The sequence below is a fragment of the Ptiloglossa arizonensis genome, chromosome 9 (genome assembly GCF_051014685.1).
Source record: "Ptiloglossa arizonensis isolate GNS036 chromosome 9, iyPtiAriz1_principal, whole genome shotgun sequence".
In the NCBI taxonomy this organism is placed as follows: Eukaryota; Metazoa; Arthropoda; class Insecta; order Hymenoptera; family Colletidae; genus Ptiloglossa; species Ptiloglossa arizonensis.
The window spans coordinates 15115570-15139509 of record NC_135056.1 but is presented as its reverse complement, the minus strand read 5'-3'; the positions used below and the strand labels follow the sequence as shown (position 1 = coordinate 15139509).

Genomic DNA, 23940 nt, shown 5'->3' with positions numbered 1-23940 from the left:
GTAGAAATTTGGAAAAACGAAGAACTCGCGGAGCTTTTTGTTCTATTGGAATTTTTTTAATGCCGTTTTTTTTTAAACATTTGTCGGTATTCTCACCTGGGTGCTCCCCGAACACCTTGGCACAGAGTAGCAGTGGTCTTTCATTGCCCATCTCGGATTATCCGACGAGTGTCTTAGCAATTTTTTCCAGTGTCTTCTGCGCCACTTAAGTGGAAGTACCCGAGTGCAATTAAAATGCAAATTCCTTGAAATCGGGCGTTCTTGGTGCCACGAGGATCGGGTAATTCCTTGTTAATGGTAGCACCGGGTTACGCGAACCGTTAATCTGATTATGGGCCAGAATTCATCGAATACACCGTGCGAAATAAGAGCCAGCTTCCCCCACCCCCGCCCCAACCCACCACCCTTCGTCTCGATTATAAATTTCACGCTTCCTGAATAGCCGAGCTTCTCGCCATTATAGCACCGCAGTTCCCCACAATGTTCCCTTACACTTACAGTATTACTCCGCTATTGATATTCTCTGGCGCGTACAGAGTGTTCCAGAAATAAGTAACCATACTTTTACAGCTTTTTCCAATCACCTTGAGAATGCGTCCTTTAATATTCTAACGTGTTTATTTCGAAACACCGTGCACGGATAATTTACGCGCACCTGAAATTATAAGGTGAAGAGTACGCGATGGTACGTCGGAAATTTCTCCGGTAATATTTATTCATTCGACCGGGGACAACGTTACGACCGTCTCGTTTTCGTCAAGGTCGCGTATTTCTCGATACTTTGAAATCGTCGATGTTTCCTGTAACGAACTTACGTATATTTTTGATGCATCGAGTGTCAATCGATATCGCGACCTTCGAATGATCACGAACGCGAAAGTTCGCGTAGTCGGATCGCGATGTCCCGAACAGACACGTACGAAACTGTTAGTTGGAACGTTGCGTTTCGCCAATACGAACTTTCGTACGCGGAATAATTTGAAGATTATGTTGGCAAAGGTCGTCGAATTCGTCTCGATATCAGTTGAAACACCCTTGCGCGAGTTAGTGTGCAGCAATGATCGATAGAAGGGTAACGATGATCTTCGAATTTGGAAAAATACGATCTCGAGAGAAGCAATCGTTCTCCATTGTCTTTCCATTAAAATTTCCTTCTTCGTACCGAAGAGAGTATTTATTAATTATTACCAAACACGACGACGAACAATTCTAATTGATAATATCTTTTCACGGATCCTAGATCCATTCAAGGTTACTCGACAATCCCGATAAAATAGTTCGAACGTTTCTTTCTTCGCAAAATCGTGTTACAATTTCGTGCCTGTTTCGAAATTCTCGTACACCGAAAAGAACTCGGGAACTCTTCGATAAACTAGTGCAAGCGGGAAACTTAAAATAATTTCTTCCACGGATGAAACTTCTTTGTGCGACCGATTTCGAGTGCCCACTCAATATATCGCAAATTTTTATACAAGGTTTACCAATTTCACCAGGTGGTTGAAGTTGCGAACCGCAAAGGTCAGATTTGTAGTACTTAACCAGTGTGCCAGATTTATAAATGGCGAACTTGGTAAATACCTTCTACGAAGTAACTTCGAACACTGTAATCCTCGATGGATTATTTAAACTATAATTCTGCTTAAAAGTCACGTCGATCATGAAAGTATAGACGAGATCGGTTTAAATCGAAACTCGAGGCGCGAAGGGGTGGGTTCGAGACTCTCCTTGTGTCGCTTGAAGAAAAAGTAAAAAAAAAAAAGAAAAAAAAATCGTTTAGACTCGTCATTCCCCCGCGATAAGTGGTAATAACTTCGAAGAAATTTGCGAGTCGGGACGGTTACCGTGCTGCGCTCTGCAACTCCTCGCGGAATTTAATAAATTTATCCCCCATTTGTAAACGAGGCCGGAACGAGTCGAAGTCACGACCTTGCCGTGTACTTTATCGTAAATTAGAGACGGATGACGCGGTATCTTGACCTTGGTTCGGGGGAAAAAATGAAATTTCGCTCGTATCGCGACGGTAGCCGAGCTAAAAGTTACGCGAAGATCGAACAAAGGAGGAGTCTTGACTTGTATCCGTTTCAGAACACTTAATATACGGATACTTTGTCGTTAACTCTCAAAGAAGCTAGAATAATCACGTACATCGGGGAGATTGGGTTCACGGTGAAACACGTGCGCCTTTCGCGTAGCTTATCCGCGAGAGCGGTGGCAAATTCCCGAATACACGTTCGGAAAAACAACACCGATGTAATTAAAACAGATCCACCTTACACCGAAAAACCGATACGCGAGCCTCGACATAAACCTGTGGTTTTTCGCCAGAGATTTTTTTTACAACCGGTATACCCACCGATATTTGCATTATTTCCAGAACGACAAATACGGTTAGTCAGGAATTAATAAACATAAGCATCTCGTTAAATATGCATTAGAATCGTGGGAACGCGCGATGTGTTCTCTCTATTGACACAAATGCGCGCAAATGATCGGACCGATACCGAGACTACGGATCGAGGAGTTTCGCCCGTATCGGGAATTATTGAAATGATCGGTTAAAATTTATAAACGGCGAATAATGATAAAATGGTAAACGGGGCGTACGGTTGTAAAAGATTCATGAAAATTCTGTACACACCGTTTCTGTTAACGTGTGTCTTCTCTGCGCTCGGCGATAATCGCGGGCTCGTCTCCGGTTACGCGTTCCGATAAAATATTCGGGTTCACGCGCTCGTTAAGATTCCTGTAATTATAATAGCGAATCGGATACCGTGCACGCGCGCCCGAATGCAACGCGTTAATGGATCGATCCTTGCTTCGATCTCGTCTCGTAACTAGTCCGTCACGGAACAACTAACGGACAACATTTTCCATTCAGATTTCGACTTAAGCGGATTACACGGGGCGATAAACATTCTCAAAGATGGTGCGCCATGTGTACGAGTCTACGACGACAGAAGTCTCGAGTGCGTTCGTTCTCGAAAATTCGAGACCGAGAAATCGGCGTAATCCCCGTCGTTGGATTCGTCTCGTTCGTAGTCTTTTTTCTTTTTTTTTTTTTTTTCACAGGGGCGTGGACCACTTATGGGAACCGAGGGGACCGAGGTCGGTTTCGATGTTATCGGTACCGTTTCGTTTCAAATTGATGCGATTGTAGCAGTCTGTTTTAAGGGGTAGCGACAAGGTGATGGGCCAACAGAGATGTTAGATTCGGGGAATTTCTTTGATAGACGAGCTCCGCGATTTTATCGGATGTTCACCTGTCGTCCGAAACTACCTACACCGAAGTGGAAACGTGGTAAATTTCACCCGAAAAATTTCATACGTGCGAAAGTTACCGGCAATCGTGCAACGTCCACGAAAGTTTCACGCTGTCGTTCGCGTTGCGCCCGTGGACGATTTTTATTTGCGTTTCATCGATATTTGCATCGCTCGAAAGTTTAACATCGGACTCCTCGCGTTATCCCATTCTTTCTCGAAGAGCGCGCGATTTCGACGACAACGACCCGGATTACACCAGTTTCTCGTCCTGGCTGTTTCCAGACGGAACGACACCGGCCGATAATTATCCGCGAGGTACAAATTTTTCAAATAAAATCCAGCGCGCTCGTTCGATGGAAATTTCGAACGATGGACGAACGATTTCACAGAATCGCGACTACTCGTCCGTGAAAAAATCCCGTGTACCGCGCGCCTCTCTATACGGGGCTTCGAAATCGTTCTCTAATCTCGACCCCACGGAACATCCGCGGCCGTGTTGGAAGTAGTCGAACTCGCTGGAAGCTCTTGCGGTGAAATGGCGAGGAAATCGCGAAACTATGTAACTAAATCTGGTAGAAAGTCTTCCCAGGAGACTGGAAGAAGCGACAGCGCCAAAGGGACGTACAACAAGATATTAACCCTGGATCTGAACTTCGACTCGGGTTTCGCTAACCAGTGATCCTTTTCGAGCCGGTTTTCGACAAATTCTACGCGTTATTTTCGCGTTTACACTTCCACACGGTTGAAAATTCTCCGCGACGATAACGATAACAACGAAAAGATTCTACACTCTGCGCGATGCATTTATAAAACGTTGGAATACTTTTTATTATAGTAACGCTCGCGGTGTTGAGGAATCGATAGGTATCGACGTTAATGCAAAGTGTCGTTCGATCGATCTCTCCGTTCGAGAATCCCATATTTGATTTACAATTCGCAATCAGCCTCAGAGATACGCCTTGGACGATATTCGTGGCCGACAAAAGAGGAGACCGTGAGCACGGCGTTTTCCGCTCGCTGGATCCTTTTCTCCCGGCGAACGGAAATTCAACAAGATTTCGTCGACTCGGTTCCATCGTGGCACGACCTCGTGATCCCCGGGTGCATCAACCGTCCTTGTATTTACTTACATCGACCGAAACGGGTCTTCGGCCGTCCCCGACTCGTCCATCTACCGTCGTACGGCTCGGGTAGGGAGGTAGGGGGAGGGATACGTAAGAAATCGCGTTGTCGAAAGGTCGAGCGAGGGGTTGGAAATCGACGAAGAAGCGAAGCTAAGCCGCGCGAGGGTGGAAAAGATCCGGAAGGTACGCAAATAAACGGACGAAAACGTACGATGATCCGTAGAAGTATGCGGAACGCTTCGAGTTCCGCTACGCGATTCAAAGAATTTTTCGCGAGATCGTAAATCCCGTTCGTGCTCGATCGCATACCGTCGCCACGTAACACGGATTTTATTCCCGCGTGACAATAACCCGCTCGATTCCCAGAAACGATTATTAAGAAATAAAAATAATATACACTTTGTCGCTTACTTGGTTCGATCGCGGTCTTGGTAGCGTCTCGGACGAAACGAGAATTATACAACAGCGTTCGTATCATTACGAAAATTAAGAAACAATCTCGGATATACTTTGCCGCACCTGTGTTTAATTAGAATTACGCCGTAAACGTGGTTGTACCGAATCAAACGTTTTAATTGGTCTTGATAGCGCCTCGGATGAAACGAAAATTATTTACTAGCGTTCGTAGTACGATTTACGAAAATTAAGAAATAATCTCCGATATATTTTGATGCTCCAGTGTTTAATTAGAATTACGCCGTAAACGTGGTCGTATCGAATCAGACGTTTTAATTGGTCTTGATAGCGCCTCGGATGAAACGAAAGTTATTTACTAGCGTTCGTAGTACGATTCAGAAAATATTAAGAAACAATAATAATATAATCTCCGATACGTTTCGATGGTTCTCTGTTCGATGAAAATGACGCAGTAAACGCGGTCGTATTGGATCAGACGTTTTAGTCAGCCTTGGTAACGCCCGAGACGAAGCGATAATTACTCGACAACGTTCCTATTCTACTTATCGATGTTACGTTTTCCTTAAGCCACGGTACCGGTCTTCCTTTACCTCTGAAACGCTAGCAATAACGATCGGTGTAAACGTTAAACATTATTAATAACTTTTAAATAAATAATTATATTCGAATCTCAAATTTAATGGGCAGCACCGGATGTAACAAATACAATAATAACAACAATAATTATGCTGATTATATGCTGAAATATCGATTCGTGAACGGAAATAATTTGATATTTTGAAAATTAATTACAACGGTGTGTTTCCATTTGTATTACATTTCACCTCCAACTTCGTTGCAATTATCCGGAAAAAATGGTTTCCCTCGTTATTCGATCACCCTGCCGAGATTATTCGAGATAAAGAATTTACACTCGTTCGGGTGGAATTAAAATCGCGCGAAACACGCCGCGCGAGGGTATCGTTAAAAGTGATGCCCGGAAGTCGATTTCTAAATAGAATTGCGAATCGTATTGGCCGGGACACCGGGTTCCCCGGGAATCGTCTTTTTCGTTGCCAGCTATAGACGTTCCGTTCGAAAGTATCGACGAACTAACTCGTTCGTTTAATTGTATCGACACCGTACGAAACTTGAACAAGTACTAATATAAATGACAAATTGTTTCTATACCTGTTCGACACCTCGACGGAATACTTGGAAATGGATATCTACGCGCGTAGATGGTAACGAACCAGTGACAGTGGATTGGTTCCGTCGCCGCTCAGACGCGCAAAAACGCGGCAAATTCATCGTAAGATGGAAACTTTTCGATCCGTCACTTTAATACGAACGTTTACTAATAAGCGTCACCGAGAATGTCATTGGATCTCGTCTCTCGTCTCCTCGGAGATCCACACGATAAACTTTCCAACGCGCAAAAACATTGATTAGCTTTCGTAACAAGTGTTACTCTCCGCGCCGAGTGAAATCGTCCCGTGGCGTCTCAGACGTAACGTCTCGGACACTCTTGATTCGTTACTTCGAGGCGAACACGCGTCGACGAACGTCAACGGGAGCACCCCGTCGCTTCCGTAATTCCGATCCACTCGTATCCCCGAAACGGGAAGAAATTTCTCGAAACGCGAGAACCGCGTTACTTCGATTCCTACATCGCGTTCGCAACAAGTATTACCGTAACAAGTATTGCCCGTGCACGTTGAGCAAAAGGTCCCGTCGTAGCTAGCGCGCGCGCGAACACACACGGTGCGTTGCACGTAAGATCGAAGGAGCTCCGTGGTTCGTTTCGTCGCGAACTTCGCGTTTACCGAGGTTCTCGCGTTCGAGAACCGGCGTGCTTGTATTTCGTGCGACGAAATCGCGAACGCTCCCGGTCTCGAGGTACTCGGGACGACTCTGTTTCGTCGTCGTGTTGCGGTTTCGCGTAGACGTAAAAAGTAAAGGGAAGGAAAAGAGAAATCGAGGGTCGAGATAAAGTAGCTCGAGCGGAAAGAGGAGGACGAGAGACATCCAGATACGAGGAAGGTCGAAGGAGAAAGGCGGGAAGGGTTTGGGTGGGGGAGGGAGAAAAGGGTCGAGGAGGCAGCCAGGAGCGTATCGAAGGGGAGAGTAACCTGTTGCGGCGCACGCATACTCGTTCTCTGTCCTTGTTGGTTCCGTGCCGCGCTGTGGTAATGGAGAGGGGGGGATACGGTGTGTGGTGGTCGGTCTCCCGTCGCACGTACACGCGGGGCACCCGCGCACATCGAAAGAGCCACCAAAACACCCCCGTCGTACCGTCGGTGTAGCCATACCGGCGTCTTTGTCGTTCTTGGGCCGCATAGCCGCTCTTTCTCTCCGTCCTTCCTCTCCAGCGAGTCTCTCTCGTTCCACCCTACCCAAGCGGGACCCACTGCCACCTCCTCGCTGGCTACGATCCACGAATCGCCGTTTTCTGGTGGCACACGAACCCCGGCACAGGCAGCGCGCACACGGACCGAGCGATAGTTTAGTCGCAGCCAGGCCACACAGTCAGCAGAGTCGACCAGACGTGATCGGTCGGCCGTCGAACGGACACGTCGCAGGGTCTGACCACTGCGAGAACGACTACCACGACGACAACGACGACACCTTCCACGTACGTGGGAAGTACCAACGCGCTCGCCGGCTGCCCAACATCGTCACCGACCCACCCATCGGACAACCCCAGCGACCAATTTCTCGATGCCGATCGCCGACTGCTGATCCCTGGTAAATTCATTCATATCGCGTTGGTAAACGAACGTAAAAAAAAAAACAAGAGAACGCGGCACGCGTCGCGCCGACACGTCCCGCCGTTTCTCGATTCGCGCCACTTCGAACGAGTGAATCGCGAGAACTCGTCGACCGAGCGGTACGAACCGCTCTTTAATCGGACGAACACGTTCTCGCGGTTCGTTTCTTTGATCCGGCCAGCGACGACCGAGGGGAGGCAGGGAGGGGAGAAGTAGACAACTTTCCGTGGAAACTTTCACCCGCTACGGGTATCTCGGGCCACTTTCGCGCGTTTCCGTGTCCCGTTCGTCGCGTTCCGCGCGATTTATCCTATCTTCCGTCCCGTGAGCACCGTTCGCGTTTCATTATCGTCGCGGTTCGCCGAGTTTCTATCTTCCCCTGATCCGTTCGCCACCCCCTCCCCCTCGGCTCACTCTCGACCGGGGTCAATCGAAATTTCATCCGTCCCTCGTCCGCGCACGGTCGTGGAATTCGTCGGATGATTCCAGCCCGTTTCCACGACGGAGACGGAATTATAATCGCGGAATGTAACGTTTTACTCGGGTCGCGCGCTCCACTCGATGAATTAATTGTGACCTCCGGTTCCCGGGGAGTCGGGTCAAAGGAGCGCGCGGTGGTCATTCATCCGCGAAATGCATACGCAAATTCGGTATAGCCGCTGGTCGAAACGCGGTTCCGCCCCGAATTGTACGAAACTATGGGGCTCGCGGGAGGAATTCTAATTCCGGCTCGATTCCAAAAGGAATCGTTCGGCCGTGTTTCCGGTTTCGCGGCCGTTGTTTTCCCCGGTGGTTGTCGTCGGTGATACATTCGCACATGTATAAATGAAACAATATATTATTTATATATATACAAATAAATGAAATAATAAATATATATATATATATATATATATTTTTTTTTTTTTCTTTTCGACGACAACCCAGAAAGGAGGGAATCTTTTTTTCCGCCGTGGCCTTTCGCGCGGGGAGAAAAGCAGCATTGTCTCACGAAGGGTACGGGGGGGTGATACGTAGGCCAATCCGTTAACGGTTAATCGCTCCGACCGTGTACAATGATTCCGCAGGGGTAGACACTGAGCATTCTCTGTCCGATTCCATTGTATTTTGCGACTATTGGCCTTCGTTCAGGGACGTTTTCCGACCTCGAACATTGATCCCGCTGGCGCGCACGATTCCGTTGCTAATTGTTAAGGAACGTTCACACAGGTGTCGAGTGGGACGACTTCGACGAGGTGGGAAGGGGGCTCACGGACAGAACAGGAGCAACAATTAGGGTAAATATCGATTCTGACCAGGTGGGTTCGATCGACCTCGCCGAAGTCTCGGCTCCTACGCTCACCCCCGTAGGAAAACAATCGAGCATTGTTCCGGCGGTTTGTGTTTTCGGTGTTTCCGTCCATTTCGCTGACCGAGTTAATTCTTTTCGCTCGATATCCACCGATACGTGATGCGTTCGATCGATGATCGATGACCCTTTCGATGATTCGCGTCGACGATATCGAAAAGAAACGTACATTCAAATGTTTCGTACGGTACAGGCTGTAATTCTTTGAACACGAGGTTACGCAAAAGTAGAGTGAAAATTTGCTCCGTTTGATCTTGGTTTCTACGGATAGCGAAGATTGTTCGTAAAATTATCTAAATTTTCACAAGTAGCGAACGAGACACGAATTGTTAAAGATTGCAATTATCTGAGATATATATATTGAAGAACGAAGTCAATTTTGAAAAGACTCGAGTTCAAATCAAAATCAACTGTCAAAAATATTTGTACGAAACCGTTTTATTATTTTGATAAATTGTATGCACGGTTTACGAAGCACCCTGTACAACGCGCGAAATTTCAACGAGCAGCAGAAACGTTGAAATATTTTTATCGGTGTACGATAAATCGATTGAAAAATGATTTGAACTTCTCTTTAATTATCGTAATTGTACAAATCGAGTTTAACAAGCTGGGGTGAAGTTTCTCGAGAAAATAGAAAAGATCGCCTATTTCTGGAAATCTTTTACGTGGAAATATCGAGTTTCTCGATACGTTCTCCACTGACCACCTACTTAGGAGTTCTAGAATTGGATAAAGTTACGTAAGATATGTGGGCAGTTACGTATCGTTACGTATAAGGTAAGGAAATCAACAAGTCGAAGGAGTGTAAATATATAATACACCGCGATTACGATTTATAGGGCCAACTCTGGTACGAAGTTATGTAAATTCGCACACCCCCAACCCCTCCGGAGGGGTTCGGTTCTTGTTAATGACTGAAATTGCAAAGTATCGTAAAGTTTCGTAATGGATAGCTGAAATTTTTCTCAGCAGTTGAGAAACGACGATCTCTGGCAGAAATTCGCTGATATAATATGCAAGTATGACACGAAGAACGAAAAGAAGAGAAACTACCTCTTTTTCTTCTCTGTTACGTCATCCATTGCAAAAATTGTCCAAGGAATAGGGAATTATATAAACCGTTATACAAGGTGGTCCATCAGGAACAGAATATCCGACTACCTCATTTATCGTTAAAGATACAGAAATAGTACGTTGTACATGGGGTTTCGTAAACCGTGGAAATTACTTCGAAGACACTCCAGGCACAGAAATAGTAAAATTAGAGTTCGAATAATCGTTTTGTCCTCTCTGATTTTGCTTCTAAGTCGCAGTCTTTTCGTTTGTCATCTGTGTTCGTCAATATTTACAGAGAGTCGTTAAAGGAACTCGATTCCTTATGCTTGCACAATAATAGACCAAGGTAGCGTTTATCGATCTTTTTGAATGAATAATTTTTATTAATAATTTTTTAAATAAAAGTGTTTAAAATTGCCACAATCGTAATGCACTTTTGTATATGTTTCTGTATATCACGAAAGAAATAATTGTATCCGAAATGATTCGTGTCTAAAGTAATTCGTGAAACTATGTAAAAGTATTCGACGATAAAAGGAAATATCCCGTATTAATATTTGTGCGAAACTAGTTATACTGACCTAGTTTACAACGAACCTAACTAACACAGACTTCGGAACATGCGATCGATATAACCTAAATCGATTCGTCCGATTGCTAAAGGGAATCTAAAGTAAAAGTCGAAGAGCATTATTTTTTAATTCGCATTGTTATTTGAAAAGTCAGCATCCGTTATGAAAAACTTTAAATAAATACCGTTTGAACGCGTTGTCGTTTAATATTCGTAACGGAACAAAAGAGATTTCTTGATTTTGTATTAAAAAAAAAAAAAAAAAACTTTCTCATCGTACTTTTGTGCTAAATTCGTCTTCGAGGGTATGCAGCTTGTTGAGAAATACCCCGCATAGAAGAACTTTCTTACGAAAGTAGAAAATCCCTCTAAATTTCTGTGTATAAAACTTCGTTGCATAAAAAGTACCATTAAAATAGTTTATCGCTCGAATCGATTACGCCGGCTAGGTAGGAAAGTAGAAAACAGGGAAACGTATAGAGTCATCAACTGTGTCCTTCATAACTCGGCTGCAATTCCACGGGGGTTCGCATAGGTAATTAAGAATTTTGTTTCGAAGTTAGTTTTCGAAGATGCAAGGTTGTATTCAACCTACTGCCTCGAAGATCTCGGATGTCCTCCACTCCACGCGGAGAAGTTTAAGATATCACTATCTCGTCGCGATTCCCGTAACGACTACAAAAGTATTTATCCACTTTATCGGAGAAGGAACTGAAAGACGTTGTTCTTTGATTATAGCGTTCTGTAGAGGATTTTTGGACAATATTAACGCCGTGAAAAATATGGGCACGGTCGTTTGAACGTTTTCTGTATCACAACAGTGAGTGTTTTGTCCCTGTTTGCGCGTCTACGATAATAATTTTATCAATTTAACACAGTAACAATACCGAACCGCAAAGTTACGCACGATTAGCTTGTATTCAGCTTTGTTATTTGTCTCGATTCGGTTCGTTTGTAATTTACACCGAGTAAAAAAGTTGCGAACGATCGACCTATATTTAGCTTTGTTATTCGTCCCGATTAAATTCGATTTTTATTCACATCGAGTAACAAAGTTGCGAATTATTGGCTTATATTTAGCTTCGTTACGAATAATCATAATTAACTGTGTTACGAATATTTTTTTAACGAACTATCCTTATTGTGTCGGCCACATTTTTATCTTGACAATGAGTAACGAATAATAATAAAGTTTCGTGCGCGGCTCGCGAATAAATTTTTATTCGGTTGAAAACTGATCCGCATAAAAGTTTATTCGAATAATGTACACTAGCGAATACATATTTATTCGTTATGAAAACAATAAGACCGTATATATGTATCGAGAGTTAGTAACTAAATAACGATGCAGTTCATTTTGCGTTATGTTTTCAATGAAATGCAATTAAATCCGTATTGCCCATATTTCTCACGAACATGTCTGTATTACTACACGGAGAATATGATATTATATTTTCTCTCGCTGCAGGTGTGAATACGGATAAAATTCTATGAAAAGCTAAATGAAGTTCTCGTGTATATCAGTTGCTTGCAATATGTCTGGAATTTAAAAAAAAGTTTGCGAATCGAACTTTCGTATTCTCGCCATCGTCACTTTTTTGAATTAACGAGACCGCGACTTTTATTATCCCGAGACCCTTTACCGATCAATTTTTAATTATCGAACGAAAATTAATTTTTCAAATAAATATTATGAAATAAGTTCGTACAGGAAATATTCTATTAAATTTGTATAGCGATTATCTTCCGTATTAAATTACAATGTAAAGCGTTAAATATATATATAGAAATTATCACTTTATATATTGGAATTGTTCTCGACGGTGGGATCAATTAAATACGCAAATTGAAAGGATTAAAATTGTCAAAGGAGTGACGGTACATCGTGAAAACGATTAAAAGAAAACGAAAGTAAGAGTAAGAAGATTTCGAAGGTTACGAGCATGGATTCTTCGCCTCTGGTGTCTCCTTTACAAGGTCCTTGCTTCAAAGACTATTTTTTAAATTTATTCCTCTTCAATTTGTCTTCGCAGAATGCTTCAATTACCGGGTCTAAATCTTTCCGTAACCTCCCACGGCACTATTACGTTTCGAGCCTCCCTTTCTTACGAATACCTACCTACTACTTATTTCAACTCACAGTCGACGTAGGTTCCTTCAAAACTCCTACATTTTCTTTCAAACATATACTTACTATATTTCCCATAACATTTCATGTATTCGATATCAATTTTTCTCCTGTTTCGTATTTTTGGACTAAATTCCCTATATCTGACAAAACAGCAATTCGTATTTTGCTCCTTCGCTTTGTTTTCTCTACCCTGAAACAATAACCACGACCATTAAAAATAGTTCCAATTCGTCAGAAATATTTCCCTCGTTGTATCGAAAATTCCATTTGAACGTGATCAGTTTTTCGAAAAAAAAACTGGATCCCTCAAGGTCGCCTCCTGGCGAAGAAGTCGAGGATTCTTTGTTGCAAAAAGCAACGTCTCTCCGCGGAGGTCGATGATATTACGCGCCGCTGACTTCACGAACAACAACAACCAATCTCGCGTCCCTCGCGACAACCATGATACTCGGTGTCGTTCGTTAAGCTAATTAAGACATTTCGTTTCAAAGTTTTCCCGAACGTACAAAAGCGAACGAAAGTTTATCCGTGTACATCTCGACGACCTTCGTCGTCTATGGACGACAACACAACCACCAATGGCTGTGAATCCTTTTCGCAGGTTGTCCTTCAGCGTCGTTGTCGCAGCTCGTTATACAACTAATAACGCTCAGCCAGACACTCGATGCGGTAAGCTCTCCAAGGCGAGTTCCTTTCCGCCATCGCTTTAGACGATTAGCAATAGGTTAATTCGAATCCAAGGGTAAAGAGGTAGAAATTGATGTTCACCGTAGCTTCGACGCAACTCGACTTGGCATTTTTTCCACCATCTGACCCCGACTCCAAGGTTTTATCAAACAAGATCGATCGAACACGCGTTTCCCTGGAATTATTGTACCAATTTCAACGCCTCGATCGAGTGCAATAAAAACGAAGGTAGCTACGAAAGGAACCGTCCACTCGCGAACGGTGGACTCTGTTTCGTCCATTTTGTTCGTCGACACCCACTCCTCGTCAGATTTTCAGCAGTTCGAATTACTAGAAAATCCTTCGACGTATCCACAACTCCGAAACGAGGAGCTTACGAAAGTTGTGCGAAACTCCTGGAATAGTAGATTTCGTTGAAAATAGTATCCACGAAGTTTCCTTTTACGGGGAAATGTAACGAATCGGAACAGTGAGTTACCGATTTTTTATCATCTGCTATCCGACTTTGCAAAATTATTTTACAGAGGTTCACTTTTCCTCGATTTTTCTTTCGTGATTTCGAGTCTGTGGGATCTTGGCAACGGGATTTCGATCGGTAAATTCGATAGGTGATTGTCGTTTCTTTTGCAATTGATCTGCGTCTTCGTTACTCGGTATTCCTCGATGCTAAGGGACCCAAGCGATGTTTTATATTTGTCGTTACTCCGTACTGTATAATCTTCCTTTTTATTCTCATTATGATTTATTGATTGTTCGTCAAGACTTTACTACACCCACCAAGACCTAGTAGATGGTAAAATTCTACAAATTATCGTTGTCGATATCTGTCAAAGTAGCTGGTATTGCGTATATTTCGGCACCAGAAATTTACAAAGGAAGTCCATGTTCGATTCGATCGTTTTCTACCGATTCGGATGCAATTCCGTGGATCGTTCGTCAGAGAAAAATCATCGCAACGGTTACCGGTTAAATGAATCGAACACACGTTCGAAGTTATTTCGAAGTGGATTCCACATCGATTTGTCCGCGTACCGCTTTGGAAACGACACAGATCCGAAGTTCCGCTCGGTGGTTCGAACAGAGTCGTTTCGTAACTTCGCGTCTTTTCGAGTATTCCTGGGTATCGGTGCACCCCTACTCGTTCTTCGAAATTGTTTCGTGATGCATCCGACAGCTCGATCAATAATACAGACCGTCAGTTAACTTCGCTCAGACACTTCGTGAACGATCCCGATGCTGCTTTTCTCGAAGGCGTTTGCGTTCGATTCGTTGCTCGGACATCGAGGAGTCTACCGTGGCTCGATTTCACCCGCTCGATATTCTCGTCGACGATTCGAGGAAAACAAACGAACCCACGGGCCCGACATTTCTCGCGCCGAAATGTCGCGACGAATCGCGATACGGGCTCGACGATAAAGAGGAGGAACGCGTTGATACGAGCGCGACGGTTTTATCGTCGCGATGACCTTAAACGACGTTGGATAAGTATTGTTTTAGCCACCGTTAATCGACCGCTATCGATATAGAGAATTTTACGGCGATAGATGGCCAAACGAAGCGTGTGTACAGATAACGGATTTACCTTGCGGAGTCTCGATTTTGTTCACGCATGGTAAACGGAACGATTGTACAGGGTATTCCGAGACTTAGTTCCGTATTTTATCTTTAAATAACTTCTACGAGAAATAAAGTCCGATGATTTGTATATATTTGTTATCTAGCTTGGAGAGTAAACGAGGAAGTGTGTCAATAAAATAAGAAACGATCGCGTTGTACCGTAATGGTGATCGATCGAAGTATGGGACTGATTTTCGCAACATCAAAGATTACATATTGTAGATTAAAGAGACGGCCTGGGTTAGATGTTGCAATACGCGAAGAGATATTTCAATGATGGATCAGGGACACGGAAAGAGAGAGAGAAATCCCTACGATCGGGTGTCCCACTTGACCTTGTTTCAAAGTTACAACTATTTTTTTCTGGCACGTGTAACGCGCAGTGCACCCTTTGTGGAAACAGCTCGAAATGGAACTTGATTACCGAGTGTAACCGAATTTGAGTAATTTGATACAACACGGAAACTATTCCGTGGTCAATAGATATCAAGGACTTGTCGAGCATTGTGTACAAACAGTTTCCTAGAATCCAGTTACACCGATACGGTTTGCAATTAAGAATTATCGCGGTACGAACGTGGCCGTAACTTCGGGATAAGGTCAAATAAGGTACATATTTCTATTAACTTGTTTCCGTTCTATTAACGTTCGTTGAAACGTTCGGCAAAATTGGGACACTGAAGAGGGTCCCTCGTCAAAGTTCGAAATTTATTCACCATCTGTCGCTGCAAAATTCTTTCACCTGGTTTGCGGTCGATCAACGAGTGACTGAAATAGAAGTTACACCAAAAACAAAGTTACGTACGTAATGTCCAGTAAGTAGTGGTACAAGCGGAAATATCATTCTACGCGAGAAAGTGAATCGAAAATATGGAATAAGTTTTTTTCGTACGGGGCTTCGTTTTCGAGAAAATCGATTTCGAAGATTCGATAGTGTAAGGCCCGGGGCCTCACGAGGCCTCTTTCCCGACCTACTGCTCCGTTGAGCGACCCCCACCATATCCGATTGACTACGCATGCAGATTACGCGTCTCGCGCAATGTCGCTACACCGCAGCCGCGAACGGGGTCAGGTGGGACCTATTGGAGACGGTATATACACGCGTAGAAGTCAACAGAATGCGGTAGGGGTCGCTGAAACAAGCAAGTATGTTCTTCAGATCTGTTGTACAACTTGGCCAACACGTCCGTCCATTCCTCGTTATTTCTAGTTATATTACTCACTTTTCGTCGTCCAACTAAATAGAACCGATTGAAACGAACACTATCCTCGGTGTTTACGAACACCTTCGCAACTAGAAACAACGAGAATGCGTTGGACAAGTGGTACATATCTGTTGAATCTTGAATATCAATTTTCTCGTAAACCCTTGATATCCCTTGTACCACCAAGCATACGTGTGTAAAAAAAAGTATAGACCACGGTTAAAAGTATTACGCCGAACTGTATATTAACAAGACGGAAAGTTGTCGATCGATGAAACCCAATAGTAAAGACCCGAAATAAATGAAATCGTATCGGGATTAAAATTTATCGAAGGAAATACGTTGTTTCGTGTAAATAATATCGTAACGAATATCTCGATAACCGGGGCCCGTGCAAAGATCATCGGGTCGCGAGAATCGTTTCGTTGACGACGAACGCGTGTTTAACCGACGTCGACGTTCATTCAGGTGTACAATCGCTTGGTTGCGGCGCGACCAGAGCCTTTGCGTGACGCAAGCGTCCCGTCGTCGAACACACACGGAGATTGGTCGTTGTTCGTCGAGCAACGTAACCGTCACCGGGGTCCCGAAGGACCCGAGCGCTCCACGTTTTTTGAGACACAGTGTTGGCCACCATTGTCAAAGTGCCGAGCAAACTGTCAGAAGTTCTGGGCGATGTCCTGGAACTTACATGCAGGGGTGCCGGAGGAGGCGGCGGTGCTGGCGCCGGAAGGGGTGCCAGTGGCGGGGCGAACAACGGCGATGGAAAATCTAGCAACTCGCCAATTAGAACGGCTGCCAGCCGGATCGCCGTTGTCTCTGGAATGGCGACCATAAGAGACAGATGGGCTCAACGTGGTCACAGATCGCCCCTGTCCTCCGTGGCGAACACCGACAGCGCTGACAGCACCACCTCGACCAGCTCGGAGGTCAGTAAGTTTGTTCGACCGTTTCTTCACCAATAGCCTTTTTCTTTCAATGGTAGTTAATCCTCCGTGGGCCGAGCGTGGGTCAAAGCTGACCCACGCTCGTGAAAGTCAATCTCCTCGAGAGCGATTCGAACCGAGTGTAGATACCGTAACCTCTTCGGTTCTGTTTCTGATCGAAACGAGGTCAGAGAGATTCTATGGTTCGAAATAAGACGAAAATAAGTAATAACGAAATTGCATCGGACCCTGATTCGCGAATAATGCGTTTGGAAATCGATACAGCACGCGTGCGTCTAACTGTACAAGCGTGTACACCGTGTGCAAAAATTTGTGGTGCACGAACGGTGGACACCAAGATTTCCAAATGAAACGGAATTGAACACGAAGGCTTCGTTTTCGAGAAAAATGCGTTCGAGAATTAATCCAGCGTGCGACCGATCGATAACCTCGGTGTTACGAGGATTCCGATGCGGCTTCTGTGATCGTTTCTGTGTAGGACGAACAATGTCTGACGGTGTTTACTTATCGATGCGCAGCTGTTAATACGTCCTTAAGGTGCGCCGTAGACACTCTGAACGTCCGTGGTAGAATTTGTGACGTAATCGGTTAAGCGCAGGTGTACTAGATTGATTCTCAAATGCATTTCACTCGGTAACAAATCCACCGATGCAATTTTATTATTCTACGCTTTCGTCTTACTCCGAGCCACGGAATCTCCCTGACCTCGTTTGTATCAGGAATTTTGCCCCGTGGTGTATAGACCACGGAAATGGTAATAAACATAAACTTAAATAGACTGCTATGAATGCCGATAGCATGTGTGCACAGTACACTCGCTACCCAAAACTCGTATATTATGCTCACATTGGGATAAGTAAATATTATTTTCCAAGCTTTGTTCGTCATTTCCATTACGATTGTATTCGAATTTCGTTTAATCGTAAAAGCCACGGTACAGATTTCAATGTTTTAATTTGAAAATATTATATCTCGTAACACGAGAATCGCAAACCCGAACGAGAGAAATAGAAACAAACGCTGTGTATATATTGATCTGTAAGCTGGAATCGTTGATTAACGGAGAGTTAAAACCTCTTCTATCATTGGGCATTACTCGTTAATAATTTTGCAACGGCTCGTTTGTACGATCTCGGCCGAAGGCGGCCGCGAGGAAATTTTTCGAATATTTTTACCCGACTAACTGCCCGCATGTCGATGTTAATTTATCAAAGCGTAACGAAAACAGGATGAAAATCTCCATTGGCCCGTCAGCGGAAGATTAATATACGTTTCCAAATCAATTTCAGTGTCATACCGCGCGTATCGGCGAATGTTCGTTACTCGTATTCGCGCGTAACCTTTTGAAAATTTTCCGCGCTCCTTTCGCACGAGTTGCCGTTCTATGAAATGTATTTGCGGGCGTGCAAATATTTCGTTAAATGTATCGATCAACGGCGCAACGCGCTTTGCGCGGCGTATAATTTGGAAGAAATTAACGAGAAAATACCGATGACAAGTATCGCGCGAGCAAAATTATACGAGACCCCGTTTTCGGGAAGCCCTGACGAAATTTTGAAAGGATGTTCGACGTTCAAGCGAGTTAAAATTTTTTGAAAAACAGTCCCATCGCAACTCTGACCGAACGATCGCCCCGTAGAGTCTACTCGGCAATGTTTAAACCAAATAGAACGAGACGAGGAAGAACATATTTTGACGAGAAACATCCACGATCGTTGAACATACCTAACTCGATACCTTGACCGAAATGTAATTTAATTTATAACACACGTATACAGTTGCCGATGAATTATCACGATTACCAGTTAATTAATAATTATAATTAACAAACAATGCAAACAATCGAAGCATCGAATGTAAACACCGAACGCGATTAATCATTGGTCGCGCGATGGTTGCTCTACAAACGTAAAAGATCTAGGACAAGGATAAACCAATATTCCATTCGTCGATGACAAATTACCGATTTGAAATTACGTATTTATATTCCGTTACCTTGAAATTTATTATACTACCAACCGTGATAGAGTTTTATCCACGGTCGAACGTAACCGGGACATTTTTCGTTGAAAAAAACCGATGCGTTCGTTTCTTTTTTTTTCCGGGAATAGACGCGAAAACAACAAATACGACTCTACAAATCGCTGTGGATAAAAAAGAAACGAGGGAAGCGCAAAACTATCCAATTACGTTTCCCAGTAACAAGCTTTGAGATCGGATAAGGGTTAATACTGGCTACGTTATAATTTGTCATCCAACGTTCGAGTAAGCATATAGACGCTGGTATACCGTGTCCCTGATATTATATTCTGTCGGAGGTCTTCTTTCTCTCAATAAAACGCATTTATTCATCCGCTAATATCAACGGAAATTGCGTTGAACAAAGGGAATGAAGAGAGGTCTCCAAGAGTCAGCGTGTTCCGTCTTCGCGACTTTTTCAAAAAAAAAAAAAAATATATATATATATATACAGTACATAAAGAACGGAAATAGGAATCGTATCGAAGGCCATTTTGAAAATATAGGTCTGCGTTAAAAATACCAAGGATCGCAAGACGCGAACCTCGTCTGTCTCGTTCTTGGATTATTTGTCTTAAATGGAACGAGATATTGGTCTCCGGTTATCGTTTCGAAGATCGTTTTCGAATTACGATTTTATTTTAAAAATACGACGGGGCTATCGTTCCTGTATGATTTATCAGTTAACCGTCGTCGTAATACCACTCGAATCGAGATCTCGAATCGATGGTACGCGACCGAGGCCGCGGAAAAATTCTCTGAAATTTCTCGGTCGCGTATGCCATTTACCAGCTAGGAGGCGCGGTACGCTCGCTGTCTGAAATCGAAATGCACTTGTTGCATTGATCTTACCGTCGCGGTTGTTGCATCTGCATAAGGCACGTGCGCTTTTGACGCGGCGCGACCGCACGAGAAACACAAGCGTATCGTTAGTCGACGGTACGTGGTTTCGTTTAAGGGGAATCTAATATCGTTGTCGGTCCGAATCCAATAGTCGGACGAATTCGATATACTTGATTTTATCGCGAAAGAACGTACGTATTCGGGGCACGGGTGATTCTCTTTGAGCCTTACGTCGCTTTGTGCGTTGCGATGCTTGCGTGAAATTTCGCTGGCTTGAGCCACCAACGGGGAGCAGCAGTCTAGTACGCGTTAATAATAAGCAATTTTTTGTGGACCGTACACCAGTTCGAATCGCTTTGAGCTTTGCTCACTTTGTGCGCGACGATGTTGCTTTGAAATTTTTGCGGCTCGAGACATTAACGCGGGGAAGACTGGCTACGTGAATTAATAATACAGAAATTCGTCGGGGAGGTGTTCTCGTTCGAATCGTACTCCCCCGAGCGACGTATGGGATTTATTTTGAGCCTTCCACACGTACGAGTAGATAATACTGTGAATTGCAATCGAAGCAAATGACAACGCTCCAACTCTTTACTTCGCGTGGAAAAATCCAAATGTATACACGTTGAATGGATTCATGCTACTCTGCATAGAACTCCTTGCTTGCATATATAATTTTATTATTGCATATCGATGTTACTTCGAAACCGTGTCCTGTGAATCACGCGCGCCCTGGAGGTCACGGGATGCATAAATGATGCATGAACGTAGACATTTTTTTTCCCACCGACCTATATAGCAGGGCGCGGTGAATAAGGACGATTTTATTTTTTATTTTCTTTTTCTTTTTTTTTTTTTTTTCGTTCGACCATCGCGGTGAATTACGATTCCCTACTTTAATTTCTTTTCACTTTTTTGTTTGAACGTGGATTCGGAACGATAGTTGTTCCCCTGGACGCGATTGCGGCCAAAAGTGTTTGCGAATGAAATTTATTTCGCGTTACTTTGCCACGGTACTTTGTCCAGAGACCCGATTGCTGGGAAACCGTATCGACCGAAATTGAAAAGCGATTCGATATTATAATGGAGCGAAGGAACGAGTCTGTGTTAACAGCTGTTCGTCACGCGCAACTGGTGGTGTTATTAAGAAGAGTAATTCGTAAATGGGGTAAGAATTGGGTCGCGTTTCTCAGAAACCGGCTACTTTGTTACACCCTCTTCGAATCCTCTTTGAATTCATAACCGCGATTCGTTGTTTCATTTCGATAGAATCCGTGACGCCGATCGTCAGTAGCGCGTTTGCTAGATCGATTTTCAAATACATTTTTCTCGAAAACGAAGCCTCCGATGCAATCTTGTCGTCTTTATTATCATCTCGTTCGAATTCTCTCTGGCTCCGTTTGTTCCGCGAATTTTAATCCACGATGTATACGTACGATAAGCAATTGACACAGTGGACTCTCTCTTGACGTTAAATTACCACAAGAATTATAAACAACCTCGTACTTGAACTGATAGTTCTTACAAAATTGTAACACAGTGAACTCTCTCTTGAACAACCTCGTACTTGAACTCGTAGTTCTTACAAAGTTGTAACACAATTAACTCTCTCTTGACGTTAAATTACTACAAGAAATATAAACAACCTCGTACTTGAACTGGTAATTTTTACAAAATTGTAACATAGTGAACTCTCTTTTGAACAACCTCGTACTTGAACCGGTAGTTTTTACAAAATTGTAACACAGTGAACTTTCTTTCACGCGTTAAATTACCACTAAATAGGCAACCTCGAACACGAATCTGTTCCTAGAAAATTGTCGTTGAATGTTTACGTCAGCTGCGAGTGATATTCGAATCATTCAGCCGGTTGGAACTGCATCGGGTCAGTGATTGATCTCTCCGCGTTGCAATCAACGGCCCTTCTTCCGTGTACAGGACTCCCTTATTACCTCGGTGCAGAAACACGATGCACCCGATTCGAACGGGATTCCCGAAGCAGAATTCGCGTTACCGTCGAATCCACTCTCGATCAATGAGATCCCGGTCGGGCGATCGTAAATCATATCTCGATAATGAGAGAGCCCCGAGCTTCGCTGCAGGATGACGATAACGAAGTCGGCAATATGATTTATTTCTCTTCTCTTTTTCGCCTCGACGCGGACGTTTTCCCCGTCGTCTTCCGCGTCATTGGCATAACGAGGCGTTTACGTCGACAAATAAAACGAGAGGGGGAAAAAAAAAAACAGAGAAACGCTTCTCACAGGAAAACGCTCGAACGACGAGTATTTCCAACGGGAAGTTACGCTAGTCCGCGATTTCCGATTGTTATTGGGTGCTTACTGCTCGGAGAACGTTCTCTAAATCAGTGCGGTTTCTTTTTCTTTTTTTTTTTTTTTTTTTTGAACTCTTCCAACAGCGACCCAGCGGACATACACGATAAAGTAAACGCGATGGAATACAACGATTATCGTACGTGATTAAAAAATGGAAAAATTGAAAATAGTAAGGACCGTGCACACTGTGTCAATACCGAGGTCTAGTACATTTATTTATTTATTTTCTTCTCAATTCGGTCCTTGCAAGGGTCTTCTCGAATCTTGATCCAGTATAACGAGAAACTTATTACTTCGAATGAAATTACTTGGAATATTCGTTTCTGTTTACTCGGTTTGGTAATCTCTGTTCCTCGTTCGGTCGCAAGGTTTACTTAAAATTTCATTTCGAATTGTTGCTCGATCTCGGGTTTTTCGTCAGGACGTCGAGCAGATTGACAAGGTGTACATCCTTTGCCTCCGTTGTAAAACGCGCGATGCCAACTGGTGTTCATCGCCTGTGTACACTAGACGTCGATTTATCATTCGCGAAACTACAAGTGTATACGTCACGTTCCCGTTGTGTGATTTCGTTTTCGACGAGATCTCGTCCTTGTTAACATAGTCGGGCAATTCCTGGCGGACGTAAATTTTGGCAACAATTAAAATTTTTTATCGGAACACCAAGTATTGGCTGCCAGCTATTAAGGAAGAAACGTTCCCTCGATCCATCGTCAACACCGTAATCGATAACGACTATAGAGCCAACGTTACGAACTATAATAATTAGAAACTTGACGGTGCACGGTGAACACTTGGAAACTTGAGTTTCAGGTGGAGAAACACACAAAGTGTCGCGTATAAATGCCGCACCGATGGAAAGTGACGATTCTTCGTGAAAAAGTGAATAAAAAATATGGAGTGAAATTTTCTTCCGCGAGAAGAAAATTTTCGCCTCCTTTTTGGAAGAATTTTGAAAATTCCGAACTTTTGAAGAATTCTAACCGATCGTAACTGTAGCTATCGATGTTTAGAAACACGAACGGTAAGTAGAAAGAGCCAGTCGCAATCAGACACCTGTCCCAAAGTTCGAACTTGATTTTCTCGAAAACTAATCCTCGCGCTTGAAAATGTTGCTCCACATTTTCGATTAACTGTTTCATCAAATTCCTGTTCACCCGAAACTACATATGGTACGCGGACCCGGTAGAATTTCAAATTATTCGCTCACGTTCGCGTTCCGTTCAGTCGATACCGTTTTCATCAAGTATTAAATATGTCGCGGTTGGAAATGCGTGCCTCTCTAGATATCCTGTATCGGTAAATCTCTCAAGACCTTTGATTCGGAGTTTGGAACACGCACGATGACGTGCTCGTTAATAACGATACGTATCGATTCCCGAGAGTCGTGTTTAGGTATCGAACACGCCCCGAAATAAATCGCTCTCGGTAAGATTCGACGCCAAGTACGCAGCTATCCCCGTTATCGCTATCGTAGTTGCGAATTGTTCGACTTGGAATAGTTTCTATCGTCCGGTGTTACAAAACTCCTGCGAACTGACGAGAGTTCGTCCACCTGGCAACGATAAACTATCCCGTGGCTCTGAACCTCGAAGCGAACAGAATTTCCGCACGGAGCTTCGCAA

At 43.7% G+C, this 23940-nt stretch overlaps 2 protein-coding genes across 4 annotated transcripts in view; both read left to right on the top strand.

The window, feature by feature from the left end:
• Sytbeta (Synaptotagmin beta) overlaps positions 1–23940 on the top strand; it is a 164601-nt gene that overhangs the window by 88711 nt on the left and 51950 nt on the right. The gene's annotated exons all lie outside the window — the stretch shown is intronic.
• Positions 6974–17078, top strand: LOC143151420 (uncharacterized). The gene is made up of 3 exons (XM_076320520.1): positions 6974–6992; positions 7052–7529; positions 16639–17078. The coding sequence occupies exons 1-3, from the start codon at positions 6974–6976 to the stop codon at positions 16943–16945; spliced, it is 804 nt and encodes a 267-aa protein (XP_076176635.1). The 3' UTR covers positions 16946–17078.